Source organism: Pteropus alecto, unplaced genomic scaffold (assembly GCF_000325575.1).
Source record: "Pteropus alecto unplaced genomic scaffold, ASM32557v1 scaffold79, whole genome shotgun sequence".
In the NCBI taxonomy this organism is placed as follows: Eukaryota; Metazoa; Chordata; class Mammalia; order Chiroptera; family Pteropodidae; genus Pteropus; species Pteropus alecto.
Genome location: NW_006494612.1, coordinates 10,811,191 through 10,832,809, shown reverse-complemented (window position 1 = coordinate 10,832,809; position 21,619 = coordinate 10,811,191). Strand labels below are relative to the sequence as shown.

The 21,619-nt window shown below is 37.6% G+C and overlaps 1 protein-coding gene across 9 annotated transcripts in view; it reads left to right on the top strand.

The window, feature by feature from the left end:
• Positions 1–21,619, top strand: part of ROS1 (ROS proto-oncogene 1, receptor tyrosine kinase) — a 127,945-nt gene that overhangs the window by 1,041 nt on the left and 105,285 nt on the right. For 5 of the 9 annotated variants that reach the window (XM_015600142.2, XM_015600140.2, XM_025042436.1 and 2 more), the window contains exons 2-7: positions 192–300; positions 1,043–1,152; positions 13,434–13,586; positions 13,674–13,837; positions 14,438–14,590; positions 17,013–17,181. Coding sequence is in view for 1 of the 9 variants with exons in the window: in XM_025042435.1 (XP_024898203.1) it covers positions 19,401–19,433 (33 nt within the window). In the remaining 8 variants the exon portion in view is untranslated. Of the gene's footprint in view, positions 1–191; positions 301–1,042; positions 1,153–13,433; positions 13,587–13,673; positions 13,838–14,437; positions 14,591–17,012; positions 17,182–19,331; positions 19,434–21,619 lie in introns of those variants that run through there. The other 4 variants (XM_025042435.1, XM_025042432.1, XM_015600139.2 and 1 more) reach the window with 4 other exon arrangements.

The window sequence follows — 21,619 nt, the reverse complement described above, 5'->3', positions numbered from 1 at the left end:
CCCGGCGCCGAATCCCATTGAGGCAACCCGGGGCGCAGCCCGCTGGGGGCGTCTCCCGCCCCGCCCAGCCCCGCGCTCCGGCCCCGAAAGGAGGAAGTCACGCTCGCCGGCGGCAACTGTCCTCCAGGCGGGAGGCGTACCGGGCGCTCCCTACTTCACACTCCCCTTTTCCTTCGCCCCTCCTCCTCCAGTGCACGTGAACTTGGGAGCCTGGAGGACGCCTGGCCTTGAGACCTGCCGGAGCCCGAGCCACACTGTCTGGCCCGAAGTGCCTGAGCGTGCGATGGGCGTGCCAAAAAGGTGTGGACTTGCCAGTGATAGCAGCCTTGAGGGACTCGAGATGTTGTAATGATAGGATGATGATGATGGTAATTCAAGCTCCTCCGCTCGTTCATTCAAAAGTTAAGATCCAGCAGTGCGCCTGCCAAACACGGTGCTAAACCCTTGTGACACTAGCAAACGTTAAAATTAATGAGGCACGTATATAATGCAATTTGCAATCGGCGACATGAGGAGTGCTAGTGGAGCACATTCAGGGAGATCTAATTAGATGGCGGTTGAGGAATCAGCTTGGAAAGGCCTCACTTAAAAAGTGACATCTAAGCTGAGACTCAGAGGGTGAGTGGGACTTGGGAAAGCGAAAGGAGGGGGACAAAAGAACAGACACGGTGTGCCATACGGTTGCGGGAGGAAAGGGCCAGCCAGGGTGGCTGCAGCAGGGTGAACAGGTGGGACGCATGTCCAGACGTGGAAGCCCGCGCACAGAGCCGGGGCCGGAACGAGGATAGCCTGCAGGGCCACCTGAAGGATGTTTAACTTGATTCTTGGAGCAATGAGCAACCACGGAAGGTTCAGATCGAGAAGTGACAGGATCTGATTCTCTGGGCGGGCGTGTGGAGAAGGGCTTAGGGGAGAGCGAGTTGAAAGAGTAGAGAATTACAAGACTATTTTTTTATTACAGAGTAGTTGAATAGGTAAGTGGCAGAGGAAATGAACAAGGAGAGATTAAATATATATTTCAAAGACTCTTCGATATCTCCAGGCCGCTTGCAGTTCTCCCGCGCTTCCTCTGCTCGCTGCGAAAACCTTCGCACCACGACTCCGGGCCCTGCAGTTTTCCCTGCTAACGCGCAACCGCGGTTACACCTGCAGGTGAGGAGAGGAGGAAGAACTGGAGGCCAGGAGGAAACAGCACTCCAAGGTCCAATATTGGCCTGTCACGTGCTCCTCCGGTACCGGATAGACTTCTTTCACACATGCATTGCTTTCTCCCTCTTTATTTTTCTAATGTCTTTATTTTTTAACTAAGTAAAAACGTTGTTGAAATTTCAAGTGAGATTATTGTGGGGGCTTTGCTCTCTTGAAAACAGCAGAACTTAGAGGAAAAAACTTGGGCTTTAGAAATGAGGCTGATCCAAGTCTGATTCACTCATCAGCCACTGACTTGGGCCTCGTTTTCTTTGGGGAGTATAATAGCTAACTTTCCTGGCTGTCACAGAGACGAAATAAAATATGTATATAAAATTTGAGCATGTAAGAGGTACTCAATAATTAGAAGGCTTATCCTATTTGTATTGAAAGTAAATTCACAACCATGAAAATATTGAATATTCTCACATACAATACATAAAAAGATACTTTGACACGTTGAATCACTTCCTAAATCCAGCTCTCCCTGTTTCTTCATTCTCTTCATTCTTTCTAGGAAGGTGAGTTTGGGCAACTGTTACTGGTATCTGACAGGTGTGGCTCTGTGAGCAATGAAGAAAGACAATGGGAGCATTGATTATTAACAAGGAATTCACAGGGTGAGGCAGGTGGGCTCCCTGGGCCGACCTTTTCCATTTCAGGTAATGCCTTGATAGGAATGAAGTAATCTAGTCTACACCAGAATCCTGAGCCAGATGAGGGGAGAGATTTAGGATCTGGTAACAATGAGAAAATAAAAAGGCCAGTTGTATCCTCGAGCTTTCATTATGCCATTCCTTCTTTGAAAAATAGAAGGAAACCTCTAGTTAAAAGGATAGTAAAAGAAAAATATGAAAATATAAGATTATCAATTATATATTTTGTATATAAAATAAATAAGCCTGATTGAATTGATATACTGTACTTCAGCTGCATAGATTTTTATATTAAGTATATGTGTTTGTTTTATTCTGGAGATTTCATTTTGATTTTTTCTTTTATAATGCATTGTATGCGATTCCATTAAATATAGAAATGTTAGAATCCATCCACAACATCTCACTTACTAAAATTAAAGAACTGCATATCATGTGGAACAACTCTGGAAAGGTCTCTCACAAGGTTATTTCACATTTTACCCCTCCCCACTTACCATCCAGTCTTTCTCTATTTTGCATCTCTCACTGCAATTTTATGCTTATATTTGCTAGCTCTTCTGTAAAAATAGAAAACAGCTGGTCAGGGCTACCTTATTTTAGGTATAAAATATGTATTCTGTGTTGCTTAGGTAAGATAGAATTTAAGCAGATCTGCAAGCCTAGTATTCTACAGCGGTTAGAAAACTTCAGACTATAGTTCAATTTGACAGCATAATCAATTTTATCTTTAACATCTAGTAATCCTAATTGTGAGTCTCTAAAGAAGACCAAATGAGATATAAATTTGAAATCCTTATAGGTTTCTACTTCCTAAATACTCTCCCTTTTCCAGTTCAATTCATAAATATATTTTAAACATTTTCTTTATGTGAAACAATGTAATGGAGATACAATGAAAACAAATTTAGGTACCTTTCTCTCTCCCTCATTCATGATCTAAGGATAGAAATTTGAGAAAAGTAATATAGGTTGATAGGTACAATGATAGAAGTGGTTTGGGTAGTTATGGAATCACAGAGGAAGGGTAGAGAATTGTATTTCAAAAGGCTGGAAGAGTGTGGGAAAGGTGAACTGGGAATTAGAAGGAGAATGTTTGTCTGATAAGGAGAAGAACTTGTGAGAAAGCTCAGAAATAGAGATCACAGGTCACTTGTAAGAATTGAGCCCAATTTATCAGTGTAGGAACAGTGAGCTTGATACAGGAGTGGGGGCAAGAAAGCAGAGTGGGCGGCAGAACAGGATCTGAACACTGGGAAACAGGAAAAGGGAGAATCTTGATCAGATTTGCATTTTAGAAAGATCATGCCGGCAGTAGGGTGGAGAATGGTTTGAAAAGAGAAGCAGGGAAACTGATTATGAGTTTGTGGCAATACTCCAAAACTAGAGATAATGCATCTTACCTCTCATGCTAAAGAGGGGATCCCTGGACCAGCAGCATCTGCAATACCTGGGAGCTTTCTAGAAATGCAAACTCCTGTTCCTACCCATGCCAAGACCGCTGAACCAAAATCTGCATCTTAATAAGATCCCCAGCTCAGGATAAAGCTATGGGTAGATCTAAGATATAGAGGATAGAAACACAGACACGATTGAGTCTTAGGATATAGACAGTGGGAGAGAATATTAAATTTTGAATACAACAGCCAAAATAATTTGTATTACCCACATTACTTCCTTATCTCTAACCCCCTAAGGGCTTTTCAAATACTGATTGCTGATGTTCATTAGGTAGCTGTGTCATCTAAGGTCCAGCAGAGATTCTTAAATGTTATTGTTTACTGTGGCCGGATCTCACCATCTGGTCCTCTTTTTTGTGACCCCAGAAACGATTTTCGTCAATATGCTTGACCTTGAGGATACTGCTCCATGATTAACTTAAGCACGGAAGTATATAAACCAGCATCGATGCCAATGTAGTAATTAACAGTGAGAGCTATAAAATGATGAACATTCTCTTCAGCCTGAAAACAACTTTGGGAGCTAGAATTGATCAGATATCAAATTGATCAGATATCATGAAAGAAAAGCAAGGCTGATTATTTGAGTGGTTCCAATGAATGTTTGAAGGCAACAAAATAAGAGTACTGGATTCTTCCCACTCTTCACCCCTGTTAAAGTAAAAAATTATCCTGACACTAATTAAAATGGTAAGGAAGACTTTATTTGTGACTACTACAATAAGGGTCAAGACTATGGCAACAGAGGAGAGAGATCAGGCTTAATTCTAAAAACAGCAAAGGCAGCCAGGGATTTCCAGCCAAGGAGGAGAGTGAGGAAGAGAGGAGACAGTAAGTATAGGGGGATTCTTGTTAAACCCACTTCTTAGGATTCTTGCTGAAGACATGTGAAGGACTTATACATCAAAGGTGGAAGATGAGGAACTCAATCAGATATCAAGAGTGATCAGATATCAAAGTCAGGTCTTCCTCTAAACTGACTTAACAGGATTCTTGCTAAAACTGAACTAAGCAAGCTGAAGAGGGCCCGAGGATGAGGCCTGGTCAAAAAGGGAGCTCAGAGGAGCCTGACTTTAATTAAAAAGAGTGTCACACCCACATGGATATTTCTGTCACTAGCACTAAACAGCTAGAATCAGCAGATCAAATCCTCTCCCAGGGACAGAGCTTAGCAGAACACTGTCAACACTTGCCTCTTAAACTGGCCTTTCTCTAATTTCCTTTTTTCCTTATATATGTTAATGTGATAATTTCTCCTGCCTAGGTTTTCTCCCATGTTCTCTTAATCTGTTTCCATTCATTATTTATTGATTTATGGTGTAACTTTCAAGGGGCAAACCTATTTTCAAGTTCTGCTTGCTCTCAATACATTTATGTAGTTTAAAAAAAGTTTTAGAACAATTCTAGGACAGCTATTTCCTAATTGTGTCCCCAAGAAACATGTTTGTTCCAACTGGGAGATTTACAGAGCACACTAAACTATGAAGCAAAGAAACTTATTTAATGAATCAAATGTTTGTCGATGTATTTGAAATTTGATTTTTGTTTTCTGTGGTGTGTGGGGGGGAGGTAGTAACTTGCATAGTTTTTATTTTGTTTTCTTTATTAATTTTTTTAAGTTTTCAATTATAACTGAGATTTAATATTATTTTATATTAGTTTCAGGTGTATAGCATAGTGGTCAGACACTTATATAATTTACGAAGTGATCCCCCTGACTAGGCTAGTACCCACCTGGCACCATACACAGCTATTACCATATTATAGACTATATTTCCTATGCTTTCCCTTATATCCTTGTGACTATTTTATAACTACCAATTGTTCTACATACTCACGTCATCTTTTTTCTCCCAGCCTCCCAATCTCCCTCCCATCTGGCAACCATTAGTTTGTTTTCCGTATCCATGAGTCTGTTTCTATTTTGTTTGTTAATTTATATTGTTATTTAGGTTCCACATATAAGTGAAATCATATAGTATTTGTCTTTCTCCGTCGGACTTATTTCACTTAGCATAATACTCTCTAGGTCCATCCATGTTGTTGCAAATGGTAAGATTTCATTGTAAATATGTACTATAACTTCTTTATCCAGTCATCTATTAATGGGCACTTAGGTTCCTTCCATATGTTGGCTATTGTAAATAACACTGCAGTGAACATGGGGTATATATACCTTTTCGAATTAGTGTATTGGTTTTCTTCAGGTAAATACCCAGAAGTAGAATTGCTGGGTCATAAGGTAGTTCTATTTTTAACTTTCTTAGATACCTCCAAACTGTTTTTCATAGTGGCTGTATCCATTTGCAATCCCACCATCAGTGCATGAAAGTTCCATTTTCTCCACATCCTCACCAACACTTGCTGTTTTTGATATATTGATGATAGCCATTCTGACAGGTATGAGGTGATATCTCATTGTGATTTTAATTTGCATTTCTCTGATTAGTGATTAGTGATGTTGAGCATTTTTTCATATGTCTATTGGCCATTTGTATATACTCTTTGGAGAAATACCTAGTTCAGGTCCTCTGCCTATTTTTTAACTGGATTGTTTGTTTTTGTTGTTGAGTTGTATGAGTTCTTTATATATTTTGGATATTAACCTCTTATCAGATTTATCATAGTCAAATATCTTCTCTCATTCAGTGGGTTGTCTTTTTGTTTTGCTGATGGTTTCCTTTGCTGTGCAAATACTTTTTAGTTTGATATAGTCCCATTTGTTTATTTTTTCTTTTGTTTCCCTTGTCTGAGGACATATATCCAAAAAGAAATTATCGTTAGCAATGTCAGAGCATTTACTACCTGTGTTTTATTCTAGGAGTTTTATGGTTTCAGGTCTTATATTTAAATCTTTAATCCATTTTGAGTTTATTCTTGTATATGATATAAAAGGTGGTCCAGTTTCATCTTTTCACGTGTACCTGTCCACTTTTCCCAACACCATTTGTTGAATAGACTGTCTTTACCCCATGTATATTTTTGCCTCCTTTGTCATAAATTAAATGACCATACAGGCATGGATTTACTTCTGGGCCTTCTATTCTGTTTCATTGATTTATGTGTCTGTTTTTATGTCAGTGCCATGCTGTTTTGATTACTGTAGCCTTGTAGTGTAGTTTGTAATTAGGTACTGTGATCCCTCCAATTTTGTTCTTTTTCAAGATTGCTTTGGCTCTTTGGGGTCTTTTATGGTTTCATATACATTTTTGGATTATTTGTTCTAATTCTGTAAAAAATACCATTGGTATTTTGATAGGGATTGCATTGAATCTATGGATTGCTTTGGGTAGTATGGACATTTTAATGTTTATTCTTCCTATTCATGAACACGATATACACTCCATTTATTTATATCTTCTTCAATTTTTTTTTTCAATGTCTTATAATTTTCCGAATACAGGTCTTTTATCTCTTTGGTTAAATTTATTCCTAGGTATTTCTGTATAATTATAAATGGAATTGTTTTCTTAATTTCTATTTCTGATAGTTCATTATTGGTGTATAAAAATACAACCAATTTCCGTGTATTACTTTTGTATCCTGCTACTTTACTTAATTCCTTTATCAGTTCTAGTAGTTTTCTGGTGAATTATTTAGGGTTCTTTATGTATCATATCATGTCATCTGCAAATAATGAGTTTTACTTCTTCCTAATTTGGATGGCTTTTATTTCTTTTTCTTGTCTGATTGCTATGGCTAGGACTTCCAATACTATGTTGCAAAAAGTGGTAAAAGTGGACATCCTTGTCTACTTGATCAAAGAAAATGCTTTTAGCTATTCATCATTGAGTACGATGTTAGTTGTGGGTTTGTCATATATGGCCTTTATAACACTGAGGTATATTCCCTCTATTCCCACTTTGCTGAGAATTCTTATCATAAATGGATGCTAGATTTTGTCAAATATACTGTATTTATTGATGTAATCATGTGATTTTTATCTTTCATTTTGTTTATATGGTGTATCATGTTAATTGATTTGCAGCCATTGAACCAACCATGCATCCCAGGAATAAATCCCACTTGATCATAATGTACGATAATTCTCATGTATTGCTAAATTCGGTTTGCTAATATTTTGTTGAGGATATTTGCATGTATGTTTATCAGGGATATTAGCCTATAATTTTCTTTTTTTGTATGTCTTTGTCTGGTTTTGCAGTCAGGATAATAGTGGCCTTGTAAAACAAGTTGGGAGTCTTTTCTTGATTTTTTTGGAATAGTTTGAGAAGGATAGGTGCAAATTCTTTAAATTCACCTGTGAAGCCATCTGGTTCAGGACTTTTGTTTCTTGGGAGTTTTTGATTACCGATTTGATTTAGTTAGTAGTAATTTGTTTGTTTAGATTTTGTTTCTTCTTGTTTCAGTCTTAGAGGATTGTATGTTTCTAGGAATTTATCTATTTCTTCCAGATTGTCCAATTGTTGGCATATAATTGTTCATAGTATTTTCTTACAATCCTTTGTATTTCTGTGGTGTAGGTTGTCACTTCTTTCATTTCTGATTTTATTTATTTGAGTCCTCTGTTTTTTTTTCTTAATGAGTCTGGTTAAAGGTTTATCAATTTTATTTATCTTTTTAAAGAATCAGTTCTTGGTTTCATTGATCTTTTATATTGTTTTTTTAGACTTTCATTTATTTACACTTTGATCTTTGTTATTTCCTTTTTTCTACTCACTTTGGGCTTTGTTTGCTGTTTGGTGGTTTTTTTCTTGTCCCTTTAGATATAAGATTAGATTGATTGTTTGAGATTTTTCTTGTTTCTTGAGGTAGATGTGTATTGCTATAAATTTCCCTCTCTAGAATTGCTTTCTCTGTCTCCCATAGATTTGGGATTATTGTGCTCTCATTTTCATTTGTCTCAAGGTGTCTTTTGATTTCTTCCCTAATCTTTTGTTAACCCACTCATTGTTTAATAGCATGTTATTTAGGTTCTAGATTTGTGTGTTTTCAGTTTTTTTCTTGTAATTGGTTTTCAGTTTTATGTAATTGTGGTCTGAGAAGACACTTGATACGATTTCAATCTTCTTAAATTTATTGAGACTGTTTTGTGGCCTAATATGTAGTATATCCTATAAAATGTTCCATATACATTTGAGAAGAACCTATATCCTGCTGTTTTGGGATGAAACACTCTAAAAGTATCAATTAAATCTATTTGGCCTAGTGTATCATTTAAGGCCACTGTTTCTTTGTTGATTTTCTGTCTGGAAGATCTGTTCATTGGTGTCAATGAGATATTAAAATCCCTTAATATGAGTGTATTACTGTCACTCTCTCCTTTTATTTAGATGCTTCTATGTTGGTTGCATAAATGTTTACTAGGGTTATGCTCTCTTGTTGGATTGATCTTTTTATCGTTATGTAATGTCCTTCTTTGTCTCTTACTTGTTTTAAAGTCTATTTTGTATGATATAAGTATGGCTACTCAGCTTTTTAAAAATTTCAAGTTGCATGAAATTGATGTATTTCTTTGTTTTCTCATTTTGACTGCCTTTCTGTGTTCATTTCTATGTATTAGGTAGATTTGTTATGTTTCCCAGTCTTGACTGGGTGGCCTTATGTAGTAGATGTCCTGTGTGACCCAGTGGCGCCATCTCCCCAGTCACCTGTGCCAGGTGCTCTGGGAGTATTTCTTGTGTGAGTCGTGTATGTTTTCCTGTTGTAGTTAAGACTTGATTGCACATCAGGCTGACTTGCTGTGAGGATTGGTCACACTAACAGGGGATGAGCTGCTGTATGCAGATGGGCCCCACAGAGTGGGATTCGCCCCTGTGAGTTCACATGCCTGTTGAGACCACCCTTTGGGTGTGCTGCTTGTGGGGCTAATCAGATAGTGCTCTGTTGTGGTCAGATGCCAGCCTCTGAGTGTGTTTGTTCTGGTCCCCAGGGTAGGGACTTCCATGCAGACAAATGTCAGCTGTTGCTTATGACTGCCCAGAGCTATGTGGTAGGAGCTACAAAGTGATCCATGGTTGGCTGGTGCCTATGCTGGACCTAGAGGAATGTGGGAGAGGCCACATGGTGAACTGAGGCTGGCTCCCACCAGTACTGGGTCTTCGGCAGCTCAGCAAAGGCTCCGGAGCACCCCAAGGTCTGAGGCCATCTGCTGGCTGCCTGCAAGGCTCAGCAGCTGAAGGAGTCCTGGATGGTACATAAGGTCCCAGAAAGTCACTGGGGTGGGGGTAGGGGTGCTCTGGTTAGAGAAGACCCAGATCTGATGCCAGCACTGAGCCTGTAGCCATTCACAAAAGTCTCAGATCCCACTGAGGCCAGCCACCACCCATCTGAGGCCTGCAGACCTCCAACATTTGTTCAGGAAACACTATAGCTCATGCCACGGCTGATCACCCCCCAACATACTCCATTCTTGGAGGTACGTGAGCTGAGGACAGCCAATTTTTTCCAACAGAGTCTCCTGTGGAGATGATTCAGTGGGGCTGGCTGCCCAGCCAGGAATATGCCTCTGGCAATTCGAGAGTTGTGTGAGGTAGGGTTCCAGGGAGTTACTGGAGTGGAGAGAGAGGATCTCAACAGACCAATGCTGATTCAGATTTGGCCATGTTGGGGGAGGGCTCAACACAGAGACAATGGCGGCTGTCCCTACATTCTTTGCCTCGAAACTACACAACTCAATCCTTCCCTGTATGTCTCCAGCAACCCCTGAGCTTCTGTCCCTCTGCTGAAGCCCAGGGTGAGTGCCTGTGAGCAAGTGAGTCTTTGGACTAGCCCTTTAAGGGAACATTTGGGTTTCCAGCAGCCTTCTGTCTTACCTGGACAGTCGGAATCCCCACTAATTTTTATAGCCATGTTTTGCGGCGACTCCTCTTCCCAGCTCCAGAAACACTGGGGGTCTGGAGCCCCTCACTCCTCTGGGGGTACCTCTATGGCTGAGATATCCCTCCCATTCTCAACTGCCACCCATGTGTATAGGGCTAGCCTGTTTCACGTCTCCACCCCTCCTACCAGCCTCAATTTGGCCTCTTCTTTATATCCTTCGTTATAGTAGTTTTATTCAGCTACTCTTCCAATGGTTCTCTAGATTGATTATTGTAATTTTGATGCAGTTGTGGGAGAAAGCAAGCACAGCATTTACCTACTCTTCCACCTTGACCAGAACCCGATTTTGTTTTATTTTTTACAAACATATTAAGTAGACGGAGAAGAGGTAGGGAGCGGGGACTTCATCCCCAGGTATAAAAGAGCCCATCTCTGACCAGGGGCTCCTTTTTTCCTCTAATTTTGTGTAGGATTGAGAGGGAGGAGACAGACAAGTGTGAACCGCTGGAGGAAAATTCCAGGCTTGCTCTAATTGCAGTTCCCACTTTCATCCCAGAGACCTGGGTCATTTGCCTGGATAAAGAGGAGAGGAAAGGGAACTTGGAGGCTCACTTCCATCCAGCAGGCTGAGTCAGGGTCCTTGTACTCTGGGAAAAGCTCCCTGAAATTCCATAAATCTTTAACAGCTGTCGTTCAGAACCCTCAAGGTAAAGGAGGAGAGCCCTCCACTTCACTCCTATCAGCCACAAACTATTGACCTAAATGTTGGAATAAGACCCGGAACTGAATCTCAGACTCAGCTAACAGGTTCCAGTGCCTCATCATTTCCTCTCTGGCTTTTTATTCTGAGCCTAGAATGCAGAGAGAAGGTGCTGGAGAGGAAGTTTGGGGAGTAAGGTAACAGAGACAACAAGAAGTAAAGAGTACCATAGTGAAGCGAGGAAGCCCTAGGGTTCAGGGCTACAGGGCCACCCATACTGAGGCTGAAATTGACCTGTAGACCTTTAGGCCATGACTACTGAGATTAAAACCAATGTGGCCAGAGCTGGGAAAACTGAGAGGAAGTGATGAGAGAAAGGAGCATCCCCCAGCACATTCCCACCCTTGTTCCTGACTCTTATGCACTTATGATATATGGAATAGGGGGAAGACTCTGCATAAGGAGTCAAGGAGAAATGGGTCTGATCTTAGCTTCACAAACTGTGACACAGTGTGAGTCGTTCCCCTTCTTTGGCCCTTAGTTTACTCTTTTCTATAAGGAGGAGGCTGGACTGGACGATCTGTGATGCTTCCTGTTTGGATATCCAGGATGCTGCCCTGAGCTGATTTGAGCCATTGGAGAAGTGAAAGTGAGCTCTTAGCATCTCTGGAAAACATTATTGGAAGCTTAAAACATTAAACAAACAAAATTTTCCAAGAGAAGTGGTTCCCATGCTCTGGCCTCTCCATGTGACTCTCAGATATTTAGACCTGAGGGCTGAAGGTTTCAAAAAACAGGTATGTGATATGGATGGGGCGAGAGTAGAACATCATGAAGATTTGCAGGAACACTTCACAGTGAGGGAAATCATGAAGCTTGAGGCAAATGAGAGCTTTCCATTCATAAGCCTAGGCCATTTCTCTCAACTTCTACTAAGGGATTAGGTTCTTATTTTCATCTTCTTTCCTTCTCCCTACATCTCCATGTGATTTGACTTTATAGTTGGAAGAAAATAAAGACCGTGCAGTCACCAGTTCATTTAAACAGGAGGTTCATTTCTTTTAAGCCAAAAAGTAAACATTATAGCAGGAAGATCTTGGCAGTGGTGTCTGGCCTTTCCTAATAACCCTTTGGCCCTGTCTCCACATAGTGGTTTGTAAATTCCATAAAAGCTTACCAATTTTTATCCTGATAAATATCTTAAATGCTGAAACTCAATGAAGTTTAAAATTAAAAGTCCTAATGATGAGTAGGAAAGGGACTTCTCCTATTTAGAATTATTATCCACTTCCTAAAGCCTTTTATCTACTACCTTCCCAAGCTTTATCTCAAGAAAAGGTCCTCATTTAGTTAAATATGTGAAGGATTGAATTTCATCTGGTTTAAGAGACAGGCTTGGCCTTTTCAAGAAGGATGTTTTTTTATTTTCTCTAAAAATCTTAACATTTGTGTCATATGACTAAAACAAAAAAATGACTCCAGACCACATGGAGATCATCATAGACCAGAAAAAAGAGAGATAAAAATCTTGAAATCAAGAAGTCGAGTAATCCTTGTTAGCACAGAGATTTCTAAGTAAACTGAGAGCCCCTTATGGGTTTGATTCTGAAGTCTTTATTTCGACAATTCTTTCAGTTAATGGAATTTTTATTTGAATAGAGAACATACAATTAGGAGATTAAGAGGCAGGTTATAAAGAATCTGGAAGACTTGATTCTTTGTTAGCAGAACTCTTATTGGAAGCCAGGCCGTAGATAGTAAAAAATTTGGTGAGGATGTGGAGTAATAGGAACCCTCCCGCACTGTGAGAGGGAATGTAGACTGGGGCAGCCATTTTGGACAGTGACTTGGCAGTGCTCAATCAAATTAGGTATCCATGGCTCTATGATCATGCCAGTACCATAATGGTACACGCAGGAGGATGTAAAGGAACCAGGATGTCTATCAGTCGGAAATAGCAAGTGAATTGTGGTGGTTGAGCACCCTGGAGCACTGTGCAACATTTAGAAGCAATGAACTTGATCAATATATCACACCACAGACAGATCTTAAAAACATAGTGTGGAGTCAGAAAAGTAAGACACAGAATGAGACCTTGGATATGTAAATTTATATGAAGTTTTAAAATATACACTCAAACAATACTTTTTATAACATTGCATACAAACTCAAGAAAAACAAAATGAGTATGGTTAGTTAGTTCAATCCTCTCTCTACATGTGAGGTAATTGCAGGAGAGAGAGATGAAGTAGTGGAAGGCTGGTTGTATATAAAATTGAACACTGTGATGATTTCGTGTGAGCATCCACTAAATGGAATTGGTAAATCAAGAAGGACACATTAGTCACACACAGCTCAGTTGTTTCCTTTTTTCTTGTGAGGGAGCCTCCATGTTAGAGAACTGCCTGGGTCCAGGGCTGTCTAGGATTAGGTGGGCAAATCTTCCTAATTCTACAGTTTAGTCCATAGGCCCAACTGGGTCTCACATTTCTAAAAACGGTCATGGCTTCCATTTTTACTTTATTACTTAAATTGTTTATAACCGAATGAAGAAGATGGATATTATTTATAAGGAGCACTCTCAGAGACTGCAGCTGTCATGGGCATGCTAACAACTTGAACTATGTTGTTTTTATTATTTGGCAGCCAATTTTCCTACCATCTTACCTACCTGGATCAAGGTGCAGCCTGCACTTGGCAAAAAGCGGTGTACTGGGTTGAGAAGAAAAGTAAATGTTCTTACTACCAGAAAGGAATGAAGCAGTTATCAGAGCTTCATATCAGAGCCTGTTGACTCAGGTTTGTCTGTAAAATTAAGTTTATGGATTAAACAATCTTGCTTATCAGGATTTCTATGGCTAATTTCAATTATTCCTATGTTCCTAGGGTGTGGTACGCTAGAAGGAAAAAAGAAAAGGTTGCTGCAGGCATACTGGGAACAACGGACAGCGAAGGAGGTGGTGAGCGAGCCAAACAGCACATAACAACCTTAGTAGTGATGGAGACCCTCATGTAATACGATAACTGATGTCCCTCAACTGCAGAACAAGGTGATTTCTGTTGAAAATATTCTGTTGAATATATTCAGGCGAGAAAATAACTGATACAGTTTTAATAGATTGCTGTTAAAAAGAGAAAAACCTATGAAATGGTTAACTTCAACTGTTTGCTAAAGTTAAAATGGCACAAAAATTGCTAATGTGTCATACCTAATTCCCCACCCTCATTTGATAAATGAGTTATGATTTGATATTACTATTTTAAAATCATTAGTATATTTACAAAGTCTACTTTTTTCACTCTTGTAAAAATGTACGCCTTATTCCTTTCTGCAGTTGTCTAAGTAACAAACCCAAGTTCATTATTATGGGCTCTAAGGTCTTTACTAAAACCAGTTAAACATGGAAGTGCTTTAAACAAAGAAGTATTTTCAATTGAAAACGTTATATTAAATGTTCATTGCTTTACAAAATGTTGTAAATTGCCAATATGTGTATTTTGTATTATATAATTGTAGACTTTGATCAGAAATACATAGCTAAAAAATAATCTGTAATAAATTTATATTACATATGTAGCTAGATTTGCAACATTTCTTCCCAACTTCAAATGATAATAATGACTTTTAACTGTTAATTTCTTTATTCCAGTTAGAGGAAACTGTGACCGTGTGAAAACTTTGGCTGACAATGATGTTTTTAACATGGTTAGAAGCACACATCTTCCAGGGGCTCTGCAGTCATCATATTCACTGAGATGCCTAAGTCTTTATGCACACGGAACTAAAAGAAATCAATATGAATGTGAGTAGGCACCTTTATAATATAGTGGAGAAATATGCTGGGGATTATTTATCATATAAACACCAGAAGCCCAACATAAACAAAATTTTAAATTATTTTTCTACTTAAAATGCAATATGCAATTAATGTAGGATAAAACATCAGAGAAGGACAGAATTAAAGCATTTTGTTTTCTTAATACCTTTTTCTCACCCTCCTGAGATAACTAACCACTGTTACATTTTTTCTACGTATTTCTCTAGAACTTCCAGAATTGAGCCTTGATTTTACCATAGGAATGTTGCTATTTAAGTATAATTATTATATCATGACTTTATTGACCATCATATAGATAAAATTTTTAAATACAGATGAAATTTGGTTTAATATATGTAAATTCATGAGAGGGCCTTTGAAGAGCCTTTTTACAGTGTTAGACCTGACTCATTTTAGATTCCGTTCTTTTGAGCAAGAAGAGCTGGTTAGGCCTGTTTTTCTTGGTTCACATAAGCTTTTCCTGGCTCAATTCAGCTTTACCCCAAATTGTTATACACCCAGTTAAAACTTACTTTTGCATTATCTATACAATTTCACTTTTAATAATTCTAGGATAAATTACTTTTTTTTGTAGGAAAATAGTCAACTAGTATAGACTTTAGTAGTTTAAACTTTGATGAAAGTAACAGCTGCCTTTGTCAAAGAAAGAAAATATTTTGGGATGGTTAGTTCCAAGTTCTTTGGCACCTGGATAGATACAAAGCTTAACGATTTGTCATTTTATGCTTTCTAGTACATTAAAGAGGTAGATAATTGATCACTGTTGATTTGCAACCAAAATTCTTAGCATATCAAATGGGATTAGGTGAATATAAGGAGGAGAGTAATTTTCAATTTTATATTTCCAATTATCAATGTTTAATTAAAGTGAGAAAATACTAAGTAAATGAATAAAAGTGCTTATTAAATAAATGAATAAATAAATGCCTCTAACAAGGATGTTGTGATATTTTCTCATTATGTGTTGAAAAGACAAATAGTTCTAAGTTCATTCATTAAAATTATTATCTCATCTACTTATCATTCTATCCACCTATTTCAAAAAAGTTCTTTTTGAATACCTTCTCTGGAGGTGAAACTATAAGAGAATAAAAAATATAACAAAAACAAGCAAAAAAACTCATAAAACATTAATGGCATCCCCAAGAAGCTAAACATCAACACCCTAGTTACAATTCTCAGAGCAGACATTTGGGTGATGTTTCTAAAAAAAAAAAAAAAAGTCATAAAATTGATTTATATAGGCTAGAAAAGAATTGCCTTGGAGATTAAAATTAGAGGTAAAAATTTCGACTACAAAGTCCCACCCTAGAAAATATTGATTTAAGAATTTAAGAGGTCTGGATCTACCAGTTACTAACTGAGTCCTTGATCAAACTGCTTTATTTTTCAATGCTGGATTATAATAGGTAATGAAACCTACTTCTCAAGCTGTTCAGGAATATTATGTGAGACACTATACATGAGAGCCTTTGCAATTTCTAAATATTATACAGTTCTAAGATATTAGTCACTTTTAAGGTACCTCAATGAAGTAAAAACACATTTTCAGAGCTACAGACCCTTTTCCATAGTTTTTGCTAGCCTTGTTAGTAAAGCAATCGACAAGTGACAGTTGTTATGATTGCCACTTTCAGACAGTTGTAGTTTGACTTTCAGGGGCTCTCTGATAGCAGCCTAGATGCTCAGTGGTCCCAACAAACAACTCCAAGAGAAGTTCCTGGGGATAAATCTTAATAAGCTTAGAAGGCTAGCCAGCAGTTTTTTTCCAGAGCAAACAATAGGCAAGTTATCTGAGTGGGCCTTTGAAATTTCTCATAAAGGTGAGCAACCATCTCTAAAAGAAACATCAAAGACATAGCTCTCAAAAGCATCATTCACGCTAGAAGAGTGTTCCTACTGCCTACTTTATCAAATAGGAAGTTATTATATAAACTTAAAGATCTATTGAGAAACTGCCAGTGGGAAGTCTCTGGCCTCTTGTAGAAGAGAGAGTAATTGTGTTAACTAATTAGCAACTAATCACTTCACATGTAGCAGGCAATACAATTTAGAGAATGTATTACTTAACTCAGACAATACATTAATTTTTTAAGGAAAGCAGCTTTCACAGTCCCAGATATATATTTTATGCCTCAAAGAGCCTTTGTAGCAAGTGGTTTGCAGTCCTGAAAGGCACTTATTAATATTAAGAATACTATTAAAAACAAAAATGACTTTGTACAATCTAACTGTAATACAGAGATTGTGTTTAGAAGAGTCATAGAAGTGCGCATTTAGAATCTCAGAATGAAAGTTCATAGAGCAGGCAGGGTAAGACTTTAAACATATGATATCTTAATCTCTCTTAGATTAGATATTCACTGTCTGCATGTTTGAATTTCAGCAATGCCATGATAAATGTCTGAGTCAACATGGGCAAATTAAAGACAAACAACTAAGATTAAGACCAAAGACTTCTAGAAGAAAACAGATTTCTGCATAACGAGCCCTTAGAAATCAGATTGCTTTTTATTCCATGGATGCTGGGACCTGATATAAAAAAGGAAGAGGCTGTAAGTACATGCCATTAGGTTCATATTTAGTCTGTTGTTTTTTTTTCTCCTTTGCTAATTTATTTTTATTCAGCCGTTGAGTATATAGTGTGTCATTATCAATGGAAGCTGAAAGCTGACATGGTGCGCCAATTAGAGACTATAACTGAGGGAGCTGCTTTCCTCAGCAATCTCAGTGTCGTCATGCAAAAGAAAGTAGCCCGCACTTTCCCTTACCCTAACCTTTAATGCTATGAACAAATTCTAAGTCTGATGCTGTTTGCAGAAAAAGTATACATTTTCTTGTAGACTCCTTTTTTTTCTTTAAATAAATATATACAATTTATGAACATCAGGCCTGTAAACACTGGGTTTATGATAACAGAGCCAAATGCAAATTAAAGCTAATTGGTTTTGTGTACATTTCTCAGACAAATAACTGTAAAGAATATTCTAGAAGGGGCTTCAGCATTCAATGAGAGGTTGTATAGAATTCTGTTTTCTTAGAAGTGAATTATTTCTAAAAATCAAGTATTCAAACTAGTGATTAACTTAAAAACAGAGATTTGAGATTACCTCAGTGTCTCTCACCTGAATTTTGCTCTTTTCTTAAATAAAGGGAAAGGGGTAAAGTTATATCCATGCAATGCCAGGGCTTATATAAAATCTGGAAAATGTGAGCTGTTTTATGTTTTTCTGTACGTGTGTGGAAAAATGAAGAAAACATTGAATTCTTTGTTTTCTAAATCACATTCTGTGATTCCATAATTCTGTCAGAAGCAATAAAAAAAATCTTCATAGGAGGTTTGAATCTAAATTTATATTTCTTCTCTTGAACTTGTGGGTTGGAGACATCAATCGTTAACCATATATGGCTGTTTACCAGTATAAAACAGAGTTATTGATCACACAAATAGTTGATTTGCCTTATCCATTTCTACACAAATGTACATAGTTCAAACAAAAGATTAAGTTTTGTTAATATAGCCTTTACTTCAATTCTCCTTAGGTTTATGGGTGTCACACTGCCACCCCGTGGACATGAGTCTTCTCAGCTTTTAGGGAGGTCTCTTTATTAACTATTAACTAGTATTCCACCTAAAAATTATGCAGGGCCATCAATTGTAACAAATGTACCACTCTGTTAGGGGATTATAATAATGGAGGACGCTATGCATGTGTGGGTGCAAAGGGTGTTTTCCGGTGAACCTAAAATTCCTCCAAAATGATGATGATGATGATGATAATTAATAAAGTCTTAAAAATATCACACACACAAAAGCAGAACAAATAGTGTGTGTATGTATATAGATACACACATGTATATACATATATATGTAATAGCTTTAAAATTAGTATATGTGAATTTTTCAGGCATTGTTCACCATGTAGGAATTAAAAGAATAATTGTTTCCTACTAAAATGAAACTATGTAAAAAGATAGTTATTGCCTAAGTCAGTTTAAAAAGATATAACTATACCTTTAACAGAAACCGTAAAACTCAAAAGAAACAACCTTTTCTTGTATAGAGATTTGGAGATTTAGTGTCAGATACATCTGGGTTTGACTCCTGGCTCATTCACTTCACTGCTCCAGCCTCTGTTTCCTCACGTGAAAAATGGGTTTGATAACAGTGTTTGCTGAGTTGAATTGTCATAGAGAATAAAGAACTGGGAGACGTGAGTGATCTGGTTGGCCTCCTGAGGCAGGATCATCATGGCTGTCATTCAGGCACACTCTACTTGTCCTACTGTTGTCACTCCAGGTGCTGATCAAGCACTGAGTCTGAGTGAAGGAGGAAAGCCTCCTCTCTCAGGCCACATAGGGCTGTTGTCCCTTGGAGTGTGGCTGTGGTCTGAGACAGACAAGGTGTGATGTTCTCAAGAATCTTCTTCCTGAAGCACCTACTCCTTTCTATTTGTTCTTCCTTCATCTTTGTTTTTCTCTGCCCAGCCACTAGGCATTAATTTATTTTATGATTCACACCACTACCTTTTACTAAATTATTAAATAATAATTTAAATGCACTTATTTCTCCAAAGCTTGGGCAATTAGCAAAGCTTTTATTTTAAGTTTTAGTAACAAGTTATTTCAATCGACTTCTTTTAGCTTGTTCCTATTTTTCTCAATACCATCAAATCACCTCTTCTCCTTCACCTGATTTCACTAGACATGGGCTTCATGAAGCAAGAAGCCAGTGCCTCTAAGACACCGACATCTAAGACATCACAGGGCTGGCATGCAGGATGTGCCTTTTGAATACTTGCTTGAGGTAAGCAGACCATTTCATTTATAACAATGAGCCATGGGGTTAGGGGGACAAAATTCTATGCAGTATTTGTTGTACTTCCTTTTACTGCCTTTTCCCATTCTCCTGGATATGTTCATCCCTCAATATTCTTCTCATCCAAAGTCTCTGAGGTGGTGAATTTATGGGAAGAATAAAACTGAATGTGTTTTAAAGTGCCTCAGAATGGCCTTAACTCAGATGTCTCATCAGACTTGGCATCACTGTATCACTAGTTTTTTGTTCTGCTTGAATCAGAGTTCTATGTTAGGGGAGTTTGAGCAGGGCATTGCTGGAGAGGAGCTCCTAGGTGAGAGGACCCATTTAATGCCCATATTTATCACCCACACACATTTTGTATCACCTGCAAGGTCCTAGGCTTCATCTTTATCTGTTTTTATTTTACATCCTTCTAATTTTTATTATATTTCAATTTAGAAGCTCTTGACCAAGAATCAGAATAACAAATTGAAAATATCTTTACAAAAAAACATGATCTCACTTAAAGGAGTCTGGAAGTAGGTGGGCCCAGTGTTAATTTAATTTTTCATTGATTTTGTTAAATTAAAACATTTTGTGGAATAAAATGCTAAATTTGCATGAATTTTAAAGTCAAATGGAGATACAAATCAAATTTAAGTTCACGAGCAGCCCAAAGCTCAAAAATCAAAACCCAAGTCCAGAAATGGCCATCATCCCCACTTAATTCTCCTTTGCTGTCAGGGTTTTCCCAGGAAAAAGATTCAAAAATATAGGGTACGGTTATCTTGTGAACATGATGGTTTTCATGATTAGAATAGAACAGTAAAGTCTAGTTATTTTACACATGTTAAAGGGATTTAGTTGGATCAACTTTTTACAATTTTAGAGATCAGGGCAGAGCAGCCTGCTAAGTTAAACCAGTAGACATAGCGACATGTTTTTAGGTAAATAAGAAAACCTAAGTTCAAATTCATAGGGACAATTTTAGTTCCCAATAAACCAAGGCTTAATATACTGTTTGAACCCTATTCGGTCTTAGATATCTGTCTAGATAAATCCTTTGAAAAATCTATAGTATATTGCATATATTCTGAGAAATACCTAGTACAATGTAAATATTTAAGGAATGTTACTATTACAACTAATAATAATACACTTAAAATATTGCCATTACCTCCAAGAACTTTATTCAAATCCAACCACAGAGAAATCATTGTAGCAATAACTGGATTGCAATGTCCTGTAGTTCAGAGATTGTTTTTCTCCTGTGTTGGATTTTTTCAAGTGGGAGGTGGGAGGCTGCTCTAAACTTTAAATTGATAGTAATAATAAAATACATTTTCTCCTTAAAAGGAGTAGGACCATTCTAATTAGCTATTCCAATCCAAAAAGATGGAAAGAATGCTGATGGCCCACTGTAAACATGAGCCGACTAAAGGCAGTTTAATGTCAAAGTTAAGGTTAAACTTAAGGCTATAGACTTTAGGGTCAGAAAAATAAGGATTTCAGTCCCAATTCTGCTACCTGCTATTTGTGTGAACCCAAGAAATTTCTTCGGCCTTCTCAGGCCTCAATCTGATCAATTGTAAAATGGGTATGCTAATAATTATTTTATTGAATAGTAAGAGAATGGAACATAAGCCATATCGCAGTGTGTAGCACATAGACACGACTGGTTAAGTGTGAGTTGAGAGCATATGCCTCATGAATTTGTTTAGTAACAGCTGTGATTCTCTGTCAATCCAAAACTCATGGTAGAATAAAACCACCAAACTTGTTCTGAATTATATATCTATTTCAAAACAGAGAAATTATTAAACTTTGATATATAAATATAAAATTCAAATAGCATACCTTCAAAACCCCAATTGCACACTCTCTCTTCCTTAAGGACTATCTTTTAAGGCCTCCAGATCAGTTTACCTCCCTCTCACCAGGCTTCCTTGATGACATTGCATCTCTGCGCTGAGCTCCATTCTCTAGGATCTCTGCTATTTATGTCCTTATGCCTGTGGTTTGAACTAACCTGTTCCTCCAAGTTCAGTCTTTGAAATAGAAAAGTAAATATTAAGTTATTTTAAATGCTATTGTTAAATGTATTTAAGTAACATTAAATTATGTTATTTGATATATTTAATAACACTTATTGTTTTGATATATTATAATGAATAAAATATCGTTATATTTTA